General features: G+C 44.5%; 1 protein-coding gene across 4 annotated transcripts in view; it reads right to left on the bottom strand.

The window, feature by feature from the left end:
* WDR49 (WD repeat domain 49) overlaps nt 1-13,647 on the bottom strand; it is an 81,514-nt gene that overhangs the window by 55,385 nt on the left and 12,482 nt on the right. For 3 of the 4 annotated variants that reach the window (XM_065557823.1, XM_065557825.1, XM_065557826.1), the window contains exons 3-4: nt 3,502-3,942; nt 1,293-1,469 (exon numbers count right to left, since the gene is read on the bottom strand). In XM_065557823.1, coding sequence (XP_065413895.1) covers nt 1,293-1,469; nt 3,502-3,942 — 618 coding nt within the window. The remainder of the gene's footprint in view (nt 1-1,292; nt 1,470-3,501; nt 3,943-13,647) is intronic. The other variant, XM_065557824.1, reaches the window with a different exon arrangement.

The raw sequence follows: 13,647 nt of genomic DNA, 5'->3' as shown, positions 1-13,647 counted from the left end.
CTGAGCGCCCCCGCCACCCTAAGATTGGCCGCCCCTAGCACGTGCTTGGTCGGCTGGTGCCTGGAGCTGGCCCTGGCCTGCAGACAGCAAATACTGCCCCAGGCCAGCTTATCTGGGAGAAATGTAAATTATGGAGAAACACGCCCCCACTGGCTGTAGTTAATAAGGGCAAACCCAAGTATAAAGGCCAGGCAAGGGGTAGGGCGGGTGGTAGATGAACTTGGGACTTCACAGGATAACAACTTTCTGCCAGAACAGTAGCATTAGCCTGCCTCTGAAAGACTGAAAAACCTTTCGAAGTACAAGGGAGAAAGATAGAAGTAGAAGCCCTAAGGATAAAGTGCTTTTTGACTTGTTTATATTATGTTTATGGACTGTGCCTTTTTTCCCCCCAGTTGATTTGATTTAAGCCACTGTTGACTAAGTCAAGGACTAACTAAGGCTGCTCAAACTGGGGTTTTGTACAAGGTGGTGTCCATCACTGCTGACAGCAAGGTAGCTAAATGGAATACAGCACAAACTCTCTACCTTATTACAAATTCATAACTTGCAGATATTTGAGTTTCAGTATTATTGCTATGGCTATCTTCTTTAACGAGGCTGCAGGGATTTGCTTATGAGCAGAGATTAAAAGAGCTAAATGTGTATAGTTTGGCTATGTGACAAATAAGGGGGTGACAAATCTAAAAGTAATTGACAGGAGTAAGCACATAGTCTGGAAACAGACTGTTTAGTGCAGTACAAGGTGTATGACTGAGTAATGGGATGCAGCTGAGACAATTTATTTTGAATAGTAGGAGAAGCTCCTTAATAGTGAAGCTGTGGCTTCAATCTTTCAAGCTAGGAGGTAGGAATCACATTGCTGGACAAAATAGTAGAAAAGGCACTGTAGGGAATAATTCTACACTGGCAGGAGGTGGCCTAAATGCCCTGAGAGGTCCTTTCTATCTGTGACCACTAAGATTTTATAACATAGCAATAATCTGTATTCTGCCTTTTCATATGTAATACTATGCATAGTATCAGTGTGTGCTACTTGGATTTTTTTTTTTTTAATATTGTCATTCACTTTAGTGTTTTATTCAAGAATGGGCTGACTTTCTGACTTTATCAGTCACTACATTGTTAGATTGCTGTTACTACTCAAACAAATCCAGGGTGAAAATTCCATAACTATCCGACAAAGTATATTGATGATACAATTATATGATTCAGCCACTAATGAATGTTATCTGCTGAGAAATAGGGAACTCTCCATGCCAACCTTTTAGTCTTGTTTATACCATACTTGCCTGTCCAGAGACATCCCCCAATGTTAGAATAGCTTCATTTCCATCATGAGGGTTATACCAATAGTCCATACATATCACTGTTCCCCGGAGACCATGCAGCCTGTACTGACAAGACAACCCTTGCTTGGAATTCAGATCATAAAAGCAGATCTCTTTACTCGTAAAAGCAATAGCTATCTGGAGAAAGGAGATGGGGGGGAGGGGAGAACAACATTGCTAGATTAAGCATGTAAAATATCCTTTAACATAGAACAGATTATATATAATCTTTAATAGCAAGACAAATTTGCAACAAAAAATCTCCAATTATTTTCTGGAATAATACAGCCTACATTTAAAACTCCTTTAGGTTCCCTTTCTGTATTCTAGCAATTACATTGGCTGGCAGGAATGTTCATTCCAAAAATGAACTTTAAATTCAGGCAAGTATTAAGATTATGCAAATCTGATGCTAAAAGTTACTCATCCAGCCAGGGCAGGCAGCAAAAATGTACTAGGGAAGATTCAAAAGGCTGGAAACTTCCTCTCAGTAAAACTGTGTGTTCAGACTATTCCCAGCCAGCATAAGGTCCCGATATCCCTGCGCTAACTTGTGCTTGGACCCAGGCAGAGAATCAGGGAGCCATAACTGGCTCCCTGAGAGAGTTCCACATTATGCTGTACCCCTGAGAGCCAAATGTAGCAGGAGATCTGCCCCCGCCCAGTGACCTGTGTGCCCAATCAAAACAGCTTCAATTTTTTTAATATCAAATACTTGCAACAAACTGAGCAAATGAACTATGAACCAAGGTGTATTTGCAAATATGATCTAATGTATCATTTTGACTAAAGATTAAAAGTGAGAAAGTTGCAATGTGATCTGACCATTTAGGAACTGAACAAAAGGTTACAATTTCCCTGAAGCGTGTAAATTGTTCATCCAGCCCTAGTCAAGATACGGTAACTAGTTAAAACACATCTGAATGTAACACATGCAAATCCAGTGACTGACTTTCAAACTTTTACAGATCCTACCTGTATCTGAGCATTGGAGCTGCTATCCCCTTAACACATGACTTCATAAATGTTGCTTAGCTTTATTAGGGGATATCATTCTGAGACAAAGTAACCATATGGGGCTTCATTCAATATAAAGTATGTGGCTAGTCCATTGTTAGTGTTATGGGATATAGGGCTTGTTTACACGTACAGCGCTGCACCAGTTCAGCTGCACCACCATAGCGCTTAGCCAAGACGCTATCTATGCCGACGGGAGAACTTCTCCTATTAGCATAGGTACTCCACCTCCCTGAGAGGCAGTTGCTGTGTTGAGGGGAGAAGCCCTCCCATCGACAAAACTCTGTCTACACCAGGAGTTTGGTCAGTGTCACTGCTCAGGAGTGTGGATTTTGCATACCCCTGAATGATGTAGTTACACCAACGTAAGTCTGTAGTGTAGACCAGGACTCAGTTATGGTGTCTCAGTTTTGGAGATAGCATGGGTTGAAAGCAATAAGGAAGCACGTTCAACTCTCAGCAAGCTGTAGACATGAGGAGAGAATACTAGTGTTTTTGAACAGTGCCCCTTCTGGTTGATCTAGGGCCCTATAGAGGGAGCCTTTCAAACTCTCCTTGACCTAAAGGATGGCAGTTTTGGGATGGGCCATAAGAGTGAATGGGACTGGAATAAGATTTAAAAGAGGGGATGTCTGACTCTCTGAAGGTCACAGAAGATATCCCAGGCCCTAATGACAAGAGTGGAACTTCCTTATTTAACTGTGTAAGCTGGGTGGCAAGGGAGTTACCCAGAGTTACTGCCAAGATACTGGAAGGGGTGGGTATTTTACTCCTTATCTACATATCTTTTTTGTTGCTATGTTTTCCCAAGCTTATGACGGTTGCCTTTCCCTTAATAAAGATTTCCTTGTTTCTGCACAGTCCAAGTGTTTGAGTGTGTGGAAGTTCTGCCTGTTAAGGGAACCCAGGGAGGTTAATTTAGTTTCCACAGGTTTCTGGGTGCTGGCTTGAGCAGGTTTACTTATTTGCCAAGAGGGATTCTACAGACTTTGAACCCAGCACTTTTGGCTGACATTCATCACCTGGCAAAAGGGCAATACTCATCATCATTCCTCATGCTGTACCAGCCTGGCGAATAACCAGAGAACTTCAGTGGTTATCAATCTGATATTTTACAAGTTCTAACAGACTTTTTAAAAAAGGGGGTTTATACCTTGTTTACATTTGCTAGCGAGACCAGCGTTGTTACCCACAGATCTTTCAGTTTGACAGCTTCTGTAGTAATCTGCAGAGTTCTCTGTAGCTTTAAGTTTTCTCCCCAGACTCCCAGCAATCCATTTCTACTTACAGTCAGGTAACAGCTGGAGCCTTTCAAAAAAGTTACATTTTGAATAATATCTTTGTGGATGGGCGAAAGAAGTCGGAGATTCTTCCACTGGGGGATGACTGATGATCTCGTTCGTTCATCCTTCTCATTAAGGTCTAAGAGCATGAAAGAGGTCACTTTGTCCCAGTCAATGATACCATCTCGGGTCACATCTATCTTATCAAACATCTCACCAAATTCTTCTTTAGTACTTGGTCTGATCACTGCACAAATCTGCTCTGTGAACTCTTCTCTAGTCATGACCACTCTTCCATTTAAACCTGGAGACTTCAAAAAGGACAGAGTGAGAGAACAGTAGTTGCACTGGTGTGCCCCTGCTAGTAAACATAAACATGGATTTGCCACACAGCAAGTAGTAATCTTACTCGTGGTATCTAAAGGCGCAGTCAGTCTGTAATAATGAACTATTTTACAAAACCTGATCAAAGGAGTCTGTCCCTTCACAAGAGGGCCATGTAGATATTTTAACAATGAAATATCTGTATAACACACCAGATTGACAGCCCTGGAGTCAAAGTTCTCTAGATAGCCAGGCTAAAATTTTCCTTTGTGCAGAGGACCAAACAAGGCCCCATGCACCACTTAACCCTTGTGGCTCTCTGCACAGGGGTGAATATTACCCATCGCCCTCCCCCTCTCCCCCCCCCTGCCCAAAATAAAAAATTCTGCTGAGACTGCTAACAAAGTTGCAATGGTGCATTTTAAACTGTGGACACCTGTGACCAAAAACTCTTCTCATATGGACTATTGAATAGCTGTCAGATGGTAGTGATTTTTAGTCACTGGGCTGGGTTTGACCTGGTGAACTTGGCTGGAAAGCTCTGCATCTTATTACTAATTTCCTGAGCCATTCAGACAACTCTGCATATTTTTTCTGATTTCATTAATTTTCTCATGCCATCAAATTAAGTGTACTTACTTTTTTTTTAAAAAAAGGCTATGAACGCAATGCCTCATGCAAGCTCACTATTGCAATTAGTTACTGAAAAATCTAGCAGAGGCTGACACGACAGTTTTTATATTAAGTAAAAAAATGAAAAAAAAAGTAAATTCACGATAACTTTGTGGAAAATCAGGTTTAATTATTTCTCCTATTTGCATCCCATTAACATTGCTTTGTTATCTATCTTGTTTTTCCATGTCTCACAGTAATGACACACTATACTAGAATGCAAATTATCTTGTATTTACACAGGTACTTTTATTTCACTTTTGTGTAGGAGAACAGAGATCTCCACTTTTGTGGACTGATTTTCAAAAGTGCTGCGCGGTGCCCACAGTGAGGTCAGTGGGAGTTGCAGATGACCAGCACCTAAAACTCGGGCCAACTGCCAAATTGCAAAATGAAAGAGTTGGAGTCTGCAGTCATGTATCCCCAGAAGGTGTGAGTTACAGGGAATGAGATACCAACCTTTATCCTGCAAATGCCCTGCCAACTTCCCTAAAACCTGACCTTGGGGACAAGCTCTCAGGATAAGCAAATATGTCTGTCTCCATACCCATCCACTTGGCTAGAGCTTTTGCTGACACTGACCACGAAGATGTAGGTTTGCAATGGTGATGTGGTGAACAGTTGTGCATCATCAACAGGGCTGAGCCCACCCCCTCCCCTCCCCGCCATGCGAGCACACACCTTGAGAATCTCATTGGGATACCTAACATCCCTCAGATGGTTACACTTTCAACCTGGGGAGAATTGATAGTAGCAGTTTAGAAATCAAAAGTTCTATACCCATTCCCAACCTTGCATTTCCCAGCATCATATATTTACATCTTAATGTAATATTAATACAGGAGCTAATTTAACATTTTCCCACTGTGATGTGTTTAGCATCAAGACATTGCCATGTAAATGAGACAGCCATCTCCAGGGATATGTTTTGCATTTACCCAATTTGGTCTCAATTCACTGAGATGTTAAAATGTGACATGAGAAAGAGTTTGCTCCTTTTTTAGCATGGGACTCTCAGAGTATCAGCCATCCCCGCAGAAAATCACATAGCTTAGAAATTTAAAGGTGCAGTACAGAGAGAGAGCTACACACACTTTATTTAAAGAGTATTGAATATAAAGATTTTTTGAAAAAAAGATTCACTGGAGTCTTTTATTTCAAGATTTTCATTTTTAATAGGCACACCTCTTAGGCCCTGATCCTGCAAACTCATAGGCACAGGCTCAATTTTAAGCACATGAATAGTTACATGAGCTTAAGTATTTCCAGAATCAGAGCCTTAATCAGGATAAATTGTCTATTCAGGTACCCCAGTGAGAAGGATTCTTCTGTACTCCCTCTATTGCTATACCTTCCTTTTATTTTCCCCATCTTTTGATTCTGTGCTTCTCTGGTCAATTTGACTCAATTACTAAATATATTTTTTAATGAATATGTACAGCAGAATCACTGCCAGCTACTGTGAATAGCCTCTCAAGTAGATTGATGTGTTGTTCCAGCACAGATGCACCAGTTTATCTTACTCCTCCATTATTTCCACCATCCACTGAACATGGTATGCTAATGAAAGATTGTAAGGAGGCAGACAGCATGTAACTAGACTGCAGGTTGATGGAAGGTTGGAGGGGTTTGTTTTTTTCCTTCCCACATCAGTGGTTTTACTAGTTATTAAAGTTTCAATTATATCATTTTCTGAATGGTTTTCTGTCTAAGAGTCTAGAGTAACAGTCTTTGAAGCATGGACACCGCGTGAACCGCCGGCTGAGGGAGGCTAGCCCCCAGCCCCGGCCCTTCCTCCCAAAGTCCCGCTGGAACCAAGCCCCTCCCCACCGGAGCCCAGAGCCACCGCTGCTCCACCCCCACCGCGGCCACCGGCCCACTCCCGCAGCTAGCCCCCAAGCTCCAAAGGAGCATCAGAAAGGCAGGCAGCGCGTGGCCCCAGCCTCCCCAGCTCCAGAACACAGGTAGGCAGGTGACCCCAGTGCACTGGGGGACTGGACTCAGAGCCGGGAGGAGGACTGGAGCCACAGCCGCACACAGAGAGCAGGGTCACGCCTGGCTGTTTGGGGAGGCAATTCCTCCCCCTGCCTGTGCAAACCGCTGCCCATGCTTTGAAGTATTCACGGAATCAAATGTTGTATTTTTTTTCTTAAAGAGAAGCAGGTTGGCCTAGTAAGAGGTGGCATAGTCTAGTAGATTGAACCTAGGTTTCTTGAGGCTCAATCCAGTGTTCTCTTTCCCTCTCTGCCAGTGACCTTAGATAAGTACCTTTGCCCTTCCCCCTCCCACCCTCTGTCTATCTTGTCTATTTATATTGTAAACTGTCTGAAACAAGAATTGTCTCACTGTATTTGTACACCACTTTGCACAATGGGACCACAATCTTCGTTGGGACCTCTAGGTGCTACTATAATATAAAAATAATAATTTTCTATATATTTTACAATTAACAGAGCACAGAAACAGATACAGGTTTTTTTTTTTTTCATTTACACTTTGGGAGCTCACATCATATTCTTAAAGAATATGAACGGTTAGAAAAAGAGAGATGAGAGAGGAAAAAATGGTTACTATCTTTTCCATAACTGTTATTCTTCAAGATGTGTTTCTCATGTCCATTCCATGTCAGGTGCGCATGCACCATGGCCAGAGATTTCTCCCTCAGTGGTATCCATCAGGCCGGCTCTAGTGCCATGGTGCTGCACATGGATGCACTGTGTAAGGGTCCCAGCCAGCCCTGCAACCTCTCAGTTCCTTCTTGCCGGTTAACTCTGACAGAGGGGCAGGAGGGTAGGTCGTGGAATGGACATGAGCAGCACATCTCGAAGAACAACAGTTACAGAAAAGATAGTAACCATTTTTTCTTCTTCCAGTGCTTGCTCATGTCCATTCCATGACTCCCAAGAAGTACCCAAGGAGGTGGGCTCAGAGTTCGTGGACATGTGCATTGAAACACTGCTCTACCAAACTTGGCATCATCACCAGCCTGCTGGGTAATAGCATAGTGGGATGAGACGGTATGTACCAATGACCAGGTCACTGCTCTGCAGATGTCTTGGATAGGGACCTGGGCCAGAAACACCACTGATGAAGCCTGAGCTCTCATCGAATGGGCTTTCAAGATGGAAAGAGGTGGGACACCGGCTTCTCATAGCACATACAAATGCAGAAAGTGATCCAGGATGAAATTCTCTGGGCTGAAACCAGTAGGCCTTTCATCCTGTCTGCTACTGCCACAAAGAGCTATGTTGATTTACGGACCAGCTTGGTTCTCTGTGTGGAAGACCAGGGTGTGTCTAATATGCAGCATGTGGAGACACTGCTCCTCATGCAGTTTTGGGAAGAAAATGGGTAGAAAATAGCCTGATTACCATGAAACTGCAAGACCAACTTTGAGAGGAATGCGGGGGGAGGGGGGTAGAGGGGGGAGACACAGTTGAACCTTATCCTTAAAGAACACTGTATATGGGAGGATCTGACATAAGGGCCCTGATTTCTGAGACCCTCCTGGCTGAAGTAATCGCTACTAGGCAGACGACCCTCCAGGAGAGATACAACAGAGGGCACGATGCCATTGGCTCAAAGGGAGGGCCCATGAGTCTTGAGAGGACCAGGTTTAGATCCCAAGGTGGGATAGGTTTGCAAATTTGAGGGTAAAGTCTCTCTAATCCCTCGAGAAAGCAAATGGACATTTCATGTGAGAAGACCTACCTTCCACCAAAGGGTGGAAGGCTGAGATTGCCGCCAGATGCACCTTGATTGATGAAATGGCTAGGCCCTGTTGTTTCACATGGAGCAGGTATTCCAGCACCAACTGGAGGGGTGACCAAGTTGGTGAGAGGCCTCGTTGCGAAGACCACACAGAAAAACGCTTCCATTTGGCTACGTAAGTTGCTCTAGTGGACGGTTTCCTACTATCTAGCAAGGTCTGGCAGATTTGTTCTGAACATGTCTGCTCCACCGAGTTCAACCATAGAGCTTCAATATGGTCAGGGGGACGGCCCTGAGGTTTGGGTGGGACAAACAGCCATGATGTTGCGAAGCCTGGTCCAGGACGGGTGAAAGCAGCAGCGGGGTTTCTACTGACAGATCCAGCAGAATGCTGAACCATCATTGTCGCAGCCATGCGAGAGCTGTAAGGATAACCCTGGCTTTGTCCTGCTTGACTTTCAGAAGGACCTTGTGCACCAGAAGAATGGGCAGAAACACATAGAACAGGAGCTCTGTCTGTAGTAAGAAGGCATCTGAGAGAGAGTCTGGGCTGTGACCGCGTAGAAAGCAAAACTGCTGACATTTCCTGTTCTGCTTGGTTGCGAACGGGTCTACATGGGGAAACCCCCACCTCTGGAAGATGATCTGGTCATTTCTGACGGGACCACTTGTGGTGAGAAGAGAAAGACCTGCTGAGGTAATCTACCAGAGTGTTCTGGGCTCCCAGGAAGTGGGAAGCTTCAAGGTAGATGGAGTGTTTCACACAGAAGTCCAACAGGCAAATGGCCTCCTGATGTTCCTCCCTGTCGGTGGAGTGGAATGGACACAAACAAGCACTTGAAGAAGAATATAATTGCAGGAAAACACCATTTTCCTTAACTTGACTTAACAGACGTTTCCAGATCACAGGCCCTGGTTCTCATGGGGAACTTCAATCACCCTGACATCTGCTGGGAGAGCAATACAGAAGTTCACAGACAATCCAGGAAGTTTTTGGAGAGTGTTGGGGACAACTTCCTGGTGCAAGTGCTGGAGGAACCAGCTAAGGGCCATGCTCCACTTGATCTGCTGCTCACGAACAGGGAAGAATTGGTAGGTGAAGTAGAAGTGGGTGGCAACCTAGACAGCAGTGACCATGAGATGGTCGAGTTCAGGATCCTGACAAAAGGAAGAAAGGAGAGCAGCAGAATACAGACCCTGGACTTCAGAAAAGCAGACTTTGACTCCCTCAGGTAACTGATGGGCAGGATCCCCTGGGAGGCTAATATGAGGGGGAAAGAAGTCCAGGAGAACTGGCTGTATTTTAAAGAAACCTTATTGAGGGCACAGGAATAAACCATCCTGATGTGCAGAAAGAATATCAAATAAGGCAGTCGACCAGCTTGACTTAAGAGTGAAATCTTCAGTGAGCTTAAACACAAAAAGGAAGCTTACAAGAAGTGGAAACTTGGACAGATGACTAGGTAGGAGTATAAAAACATTGCTTGAGCATGCAGGGGTGTAATCAGGGAGGCCAAAGCACAATTGGAGTTGCAGCTAGCAAGGAATGTGAAGGGTAACAAGAAGAGTTTCTACAGGTATGTTAGCAACAAGAAGGTGGTCAGGGAAAGTGTGAGACACTTGCTGAATGGGGGAGGCAAACTTGTGACAGATGATGTGGAAAAAGCTGAAGTACTCAATGCTTTTTTTGCCTTGGTCTTCACAGACAAGGTCAGCTCCCAGACTGCTGTACTGGGCATCACAGTATTGGGAGGAGGTGAGCAGACCTCAGTGGTGAAAGAACAGGTTAAGGACTATTTAGAAAAGCTGGACATGCCCAAGTCCATGGGTCCAGATCTAATGCATCCAAGAGTGCTGAAGGAGTTGGCTGATGTGATTGCAGAGCCATTGGCCATTATCTTTGAAAACTCGTGGTGATTGGGGGAGGTCCTGGATGATTAGTAAAAGGCAAATATAGTTCCCCTCTTTTAAAAAGTTAAGAAGGATTGGGGAACTACAGACCAGTCAACCTCACCTCAGTCCCCAGAAAAATCATGGAGCAGGTCCTCCAGGAATCCATTTTGAAGCACTTGAAGGAGAGGAAGGTAATCAGGAACAGTTAACATGGATTCACCAAGGGTAAGTCATGCCTGACCAACCTGATTGCCTTCTATGATGAGATAACTGGCTCTGTGGATATGGGGAAAGTGGTGGGTGTGATATTCCTTGACTTTAGCAAAGCTTTTAATACAGTCTCCCACAGTATTCTTGCCAGCAAGTTAAAGAAGCGTGGATTAGATGAATGGACTATAAGGTGGACGGAAAGCTGGCTAGATCGTCGGGCTCAACGGCTCGATGTCTAATTGGCAGCCGGTATCAAGCAGAATGCCTCAGGGGTCAATCTTGGGGCTGGTTTTGTTCAACCTCTTCATTAATGATCTGGGTGATGGGATGGATTGCACCCTCGGCAAGTTCATGGATGACACTAAGATGTGGGGAAAGGTAGATAAGCTGGAACATAGGGATAGGGTCCAGAGTGACCTAGACAAATTGGAGGGATTGGGCCAAAAGAAATCTGATGAGGTTCAACAAGGACAAGTGCAGAGTCCTGCACTTAGGATGGAAGAATCCCATGCACTGCTACAGGCTGGGGACTGACTGGCTAAGCAGCAGTTCTGCAGAAAAGGACCTGGGGATTACAGTGGACGAGAAACTGGATACGAGTCAACAGTGTGCCCTTGTTGCCAAGAAGGCTAATGGCATATTGAGCTGCATTAGTAGGAGCATTGCCAGCAGATCAAGGGAAGTGATTATTCCCTTCTATTCGGCACTGGTGAGGCCACACCTGGAGTATTGCCTCCAGTTTTGGGGCCCCCAATACAGGAAGGATGTGGACATATTGGAGAGAGTGCAGCAGAGGGCACATGACTTATGCGGAGAGGCTGAGGGAACTGGGCTTATTTAGTCTGCAGAAGAGAAGTGTGAGGGGGGAATTTGATAGCAGCCTTTACCTGAAAGGGCTTCCAAAGAGGATGGAGCTTGGCTATTCTCAGTGATGGCAGATGACAGAACAAGGAGCAATGGTCTCAAGTTGCAGTGGGGGCGGTCTAGGTTGGATATTAGGAAAAACTATTTCACTAGGAGGGTGGTAAAGCACTGGAATGTGATACCTAGGGAGGTGGTGGAATCTCCATCCTTAGAAGTTTTTAAGGCCCGGCTTGACAAAGCCCTGGCTGGGATGCTTTAGTTGGGGTTGGTCCTCCTTTTATCCCGGGGTTGGACTAGATGACTTCCTGAGGTCTCTTCCAACCCTAATCTTCTATGATTCTATGATTTTTCTCAAGAAACCTCCATCAGTTGGAGGAGTGAGAAGCTAAGAAGCATAGAATTCTTATTTAACTGAATGGGAAATTCAAGTGAGATCTTAACACCTGCTCTGGCACCTTTATGCCACATAAAATGGCTAGTGCACTGTGAAGGGGCCCTAAAAGCCCCAGTTCCAGCCAGGAGTCCTTTTTCTCCTACAGATTGAAGCTAGAGACATTGAATGGGTGAATAGTTGGTTGACATCAGGAGGTTCTATAGCTGAAGAAGTCACACATCAGATCGGTTTTGCATCAATGGCATTTCAGCATCTTCAAGACCTCTGTCTGGGTGACAGGATGCTGTGTGACAACTAAGCTAGGAATGTTCAATGGAGTAGTGAGGATATCTCTGTTATATGGAGCAGAAGCATGGCCATTAACATCGGAAGAGAGGAAACTAAACAGGTTTCAGTGTCAAAAGTTAGTGTGTTTTTAACAGCCGTTAGTTTGATTTTGTCACAAATAAGGAGATACTTAGATGATCCCAGCAAGTTGCAGTCTTGCAGCAGTTGAGAATAAGATGACTGCAATGGTGGAGTGATCTCCAACATGCAGAAGTATGCTTTTAAAGGTTTAGAGAGCTTAAGTTGAAGGAAGTAGAAAATGAGGCTGATCACAAATGAGATTGGGAGATGCAATTTTGAGGGATTTAAGAAGCCTAAACCCTCTGTCAGTTCAGAGCAACTGCATCTATATCTCACCTCAGTGATCCAGCAAGGGTACCCACTCTCAGGCTTCCAGCATTCCAGCCACTGCCTTTCTTGGGTGGAGATCCACATCTCTCTCCTTTCTGCCCAGGGCATTCCCAGGCTGCTCAATTCCCTGCCTTCAATGTATTAATCCCAGCAGAGACAGGCTGCCCAAACATGCCTGCTTGCTTTCTCTTCAGAGATGGTTAACGGTGTGACTGTCCACAGTTATAGTTACCACACAGCTCTTTCTATGCAAACCTACTTTATTCTTAAGGTAAAAGCACTACATGGAAAACAGATTAAAAACAATAGAAGAACCTACACAAGCTTACTAGACATCACCCAATTGTTACATGCACTCTGGCAGGAGCAGTCCATCAACACCCCACCATAGGGCTTTCCTTTGCCATCACAAGCCCAACGCAGCTTCAGTTCAGAACAAGCACACTCATAACATGTTTAGTCCACCCTTGATACAGTTCAGGGATCTTTGATTTGGAGCCTCCAGGAAGAGGTAATTAGTAGACAATGGGTTTTCCTCCCCTGGGGAATAGCTTCAAAAGGGTGAGTCAAAGGGGCCATTTGCATGTTCCTTACCCCTGGTACCTGCTAGGAAATCCACTTCCTGGGTATTGTTTCAGAAAGCCCATTGAAGTTCCACAGATTGTATTAGTCTGTCTCCTAGAGAAGGCGTATTCACACACTACCACATACCAGACATGCCAAACCCACGAAAAAAATGCAGAAATTGGGCTTGTTTTTGGCTTAATTGGCTTGTGAGTTGCTTGTTGGCTAGTTTGTGTAGCTTTTTGGGCTTGTAGCTTGTTGCTTCTTTTTTTTCTTTTTTTTTTAAATCGGCTCCCGGCTAGCAGGGGGAAGGTGGAGAAAGAGTCAGGGGTGCACAGCGGGCCCATCACAGTCCCAGACTGCACGCCGGGGGGATCTAGTCACATAGAGTGTTGGGGTTCTTAGCGATTGGCTTGTTTTGGCCTTGTTTTGAAATGGGATTAGCTTGATTTTGGGCTTATTGTGAAAGTCAGAGAGCTTATTTACCACGTGAAAGTTGGCAAGTGTGCCACATACACAATTGCATTTTTAATACAGTGGACCCTAAAGGTATTAAAACTAATTCAATAAGGTTTAACTTAACTCAGTAAAGTTCAGTCAGGCTATTTCAGGAAAGTGTCAGTCTGTGTCACTCTCCCATACTGACTCTTGCCAAAGGAAGAAGACTTGCAAGGGACTGTTCGAGATTAAAGTCCATTCTTCAGGC

This window comes from Chrysemys picta, chromosome 9 (genome assembly GCF_011386835.1).
Source record: "Chrysemys picta bellii isolate R12L10 chromosome 9, ASM1138683v2, whole genome shotgun sequence".
In the NCBI taxonomy this organism is placed as follows: domain Eukaryota; kingdom Metazoa; phylum Chordata; order Testudines; family Emydidae; genus Chrysemys; species Chrysemys picta.
This window is presented reverse-complemented; position numbering and strand designations above follow the sequence as displayed.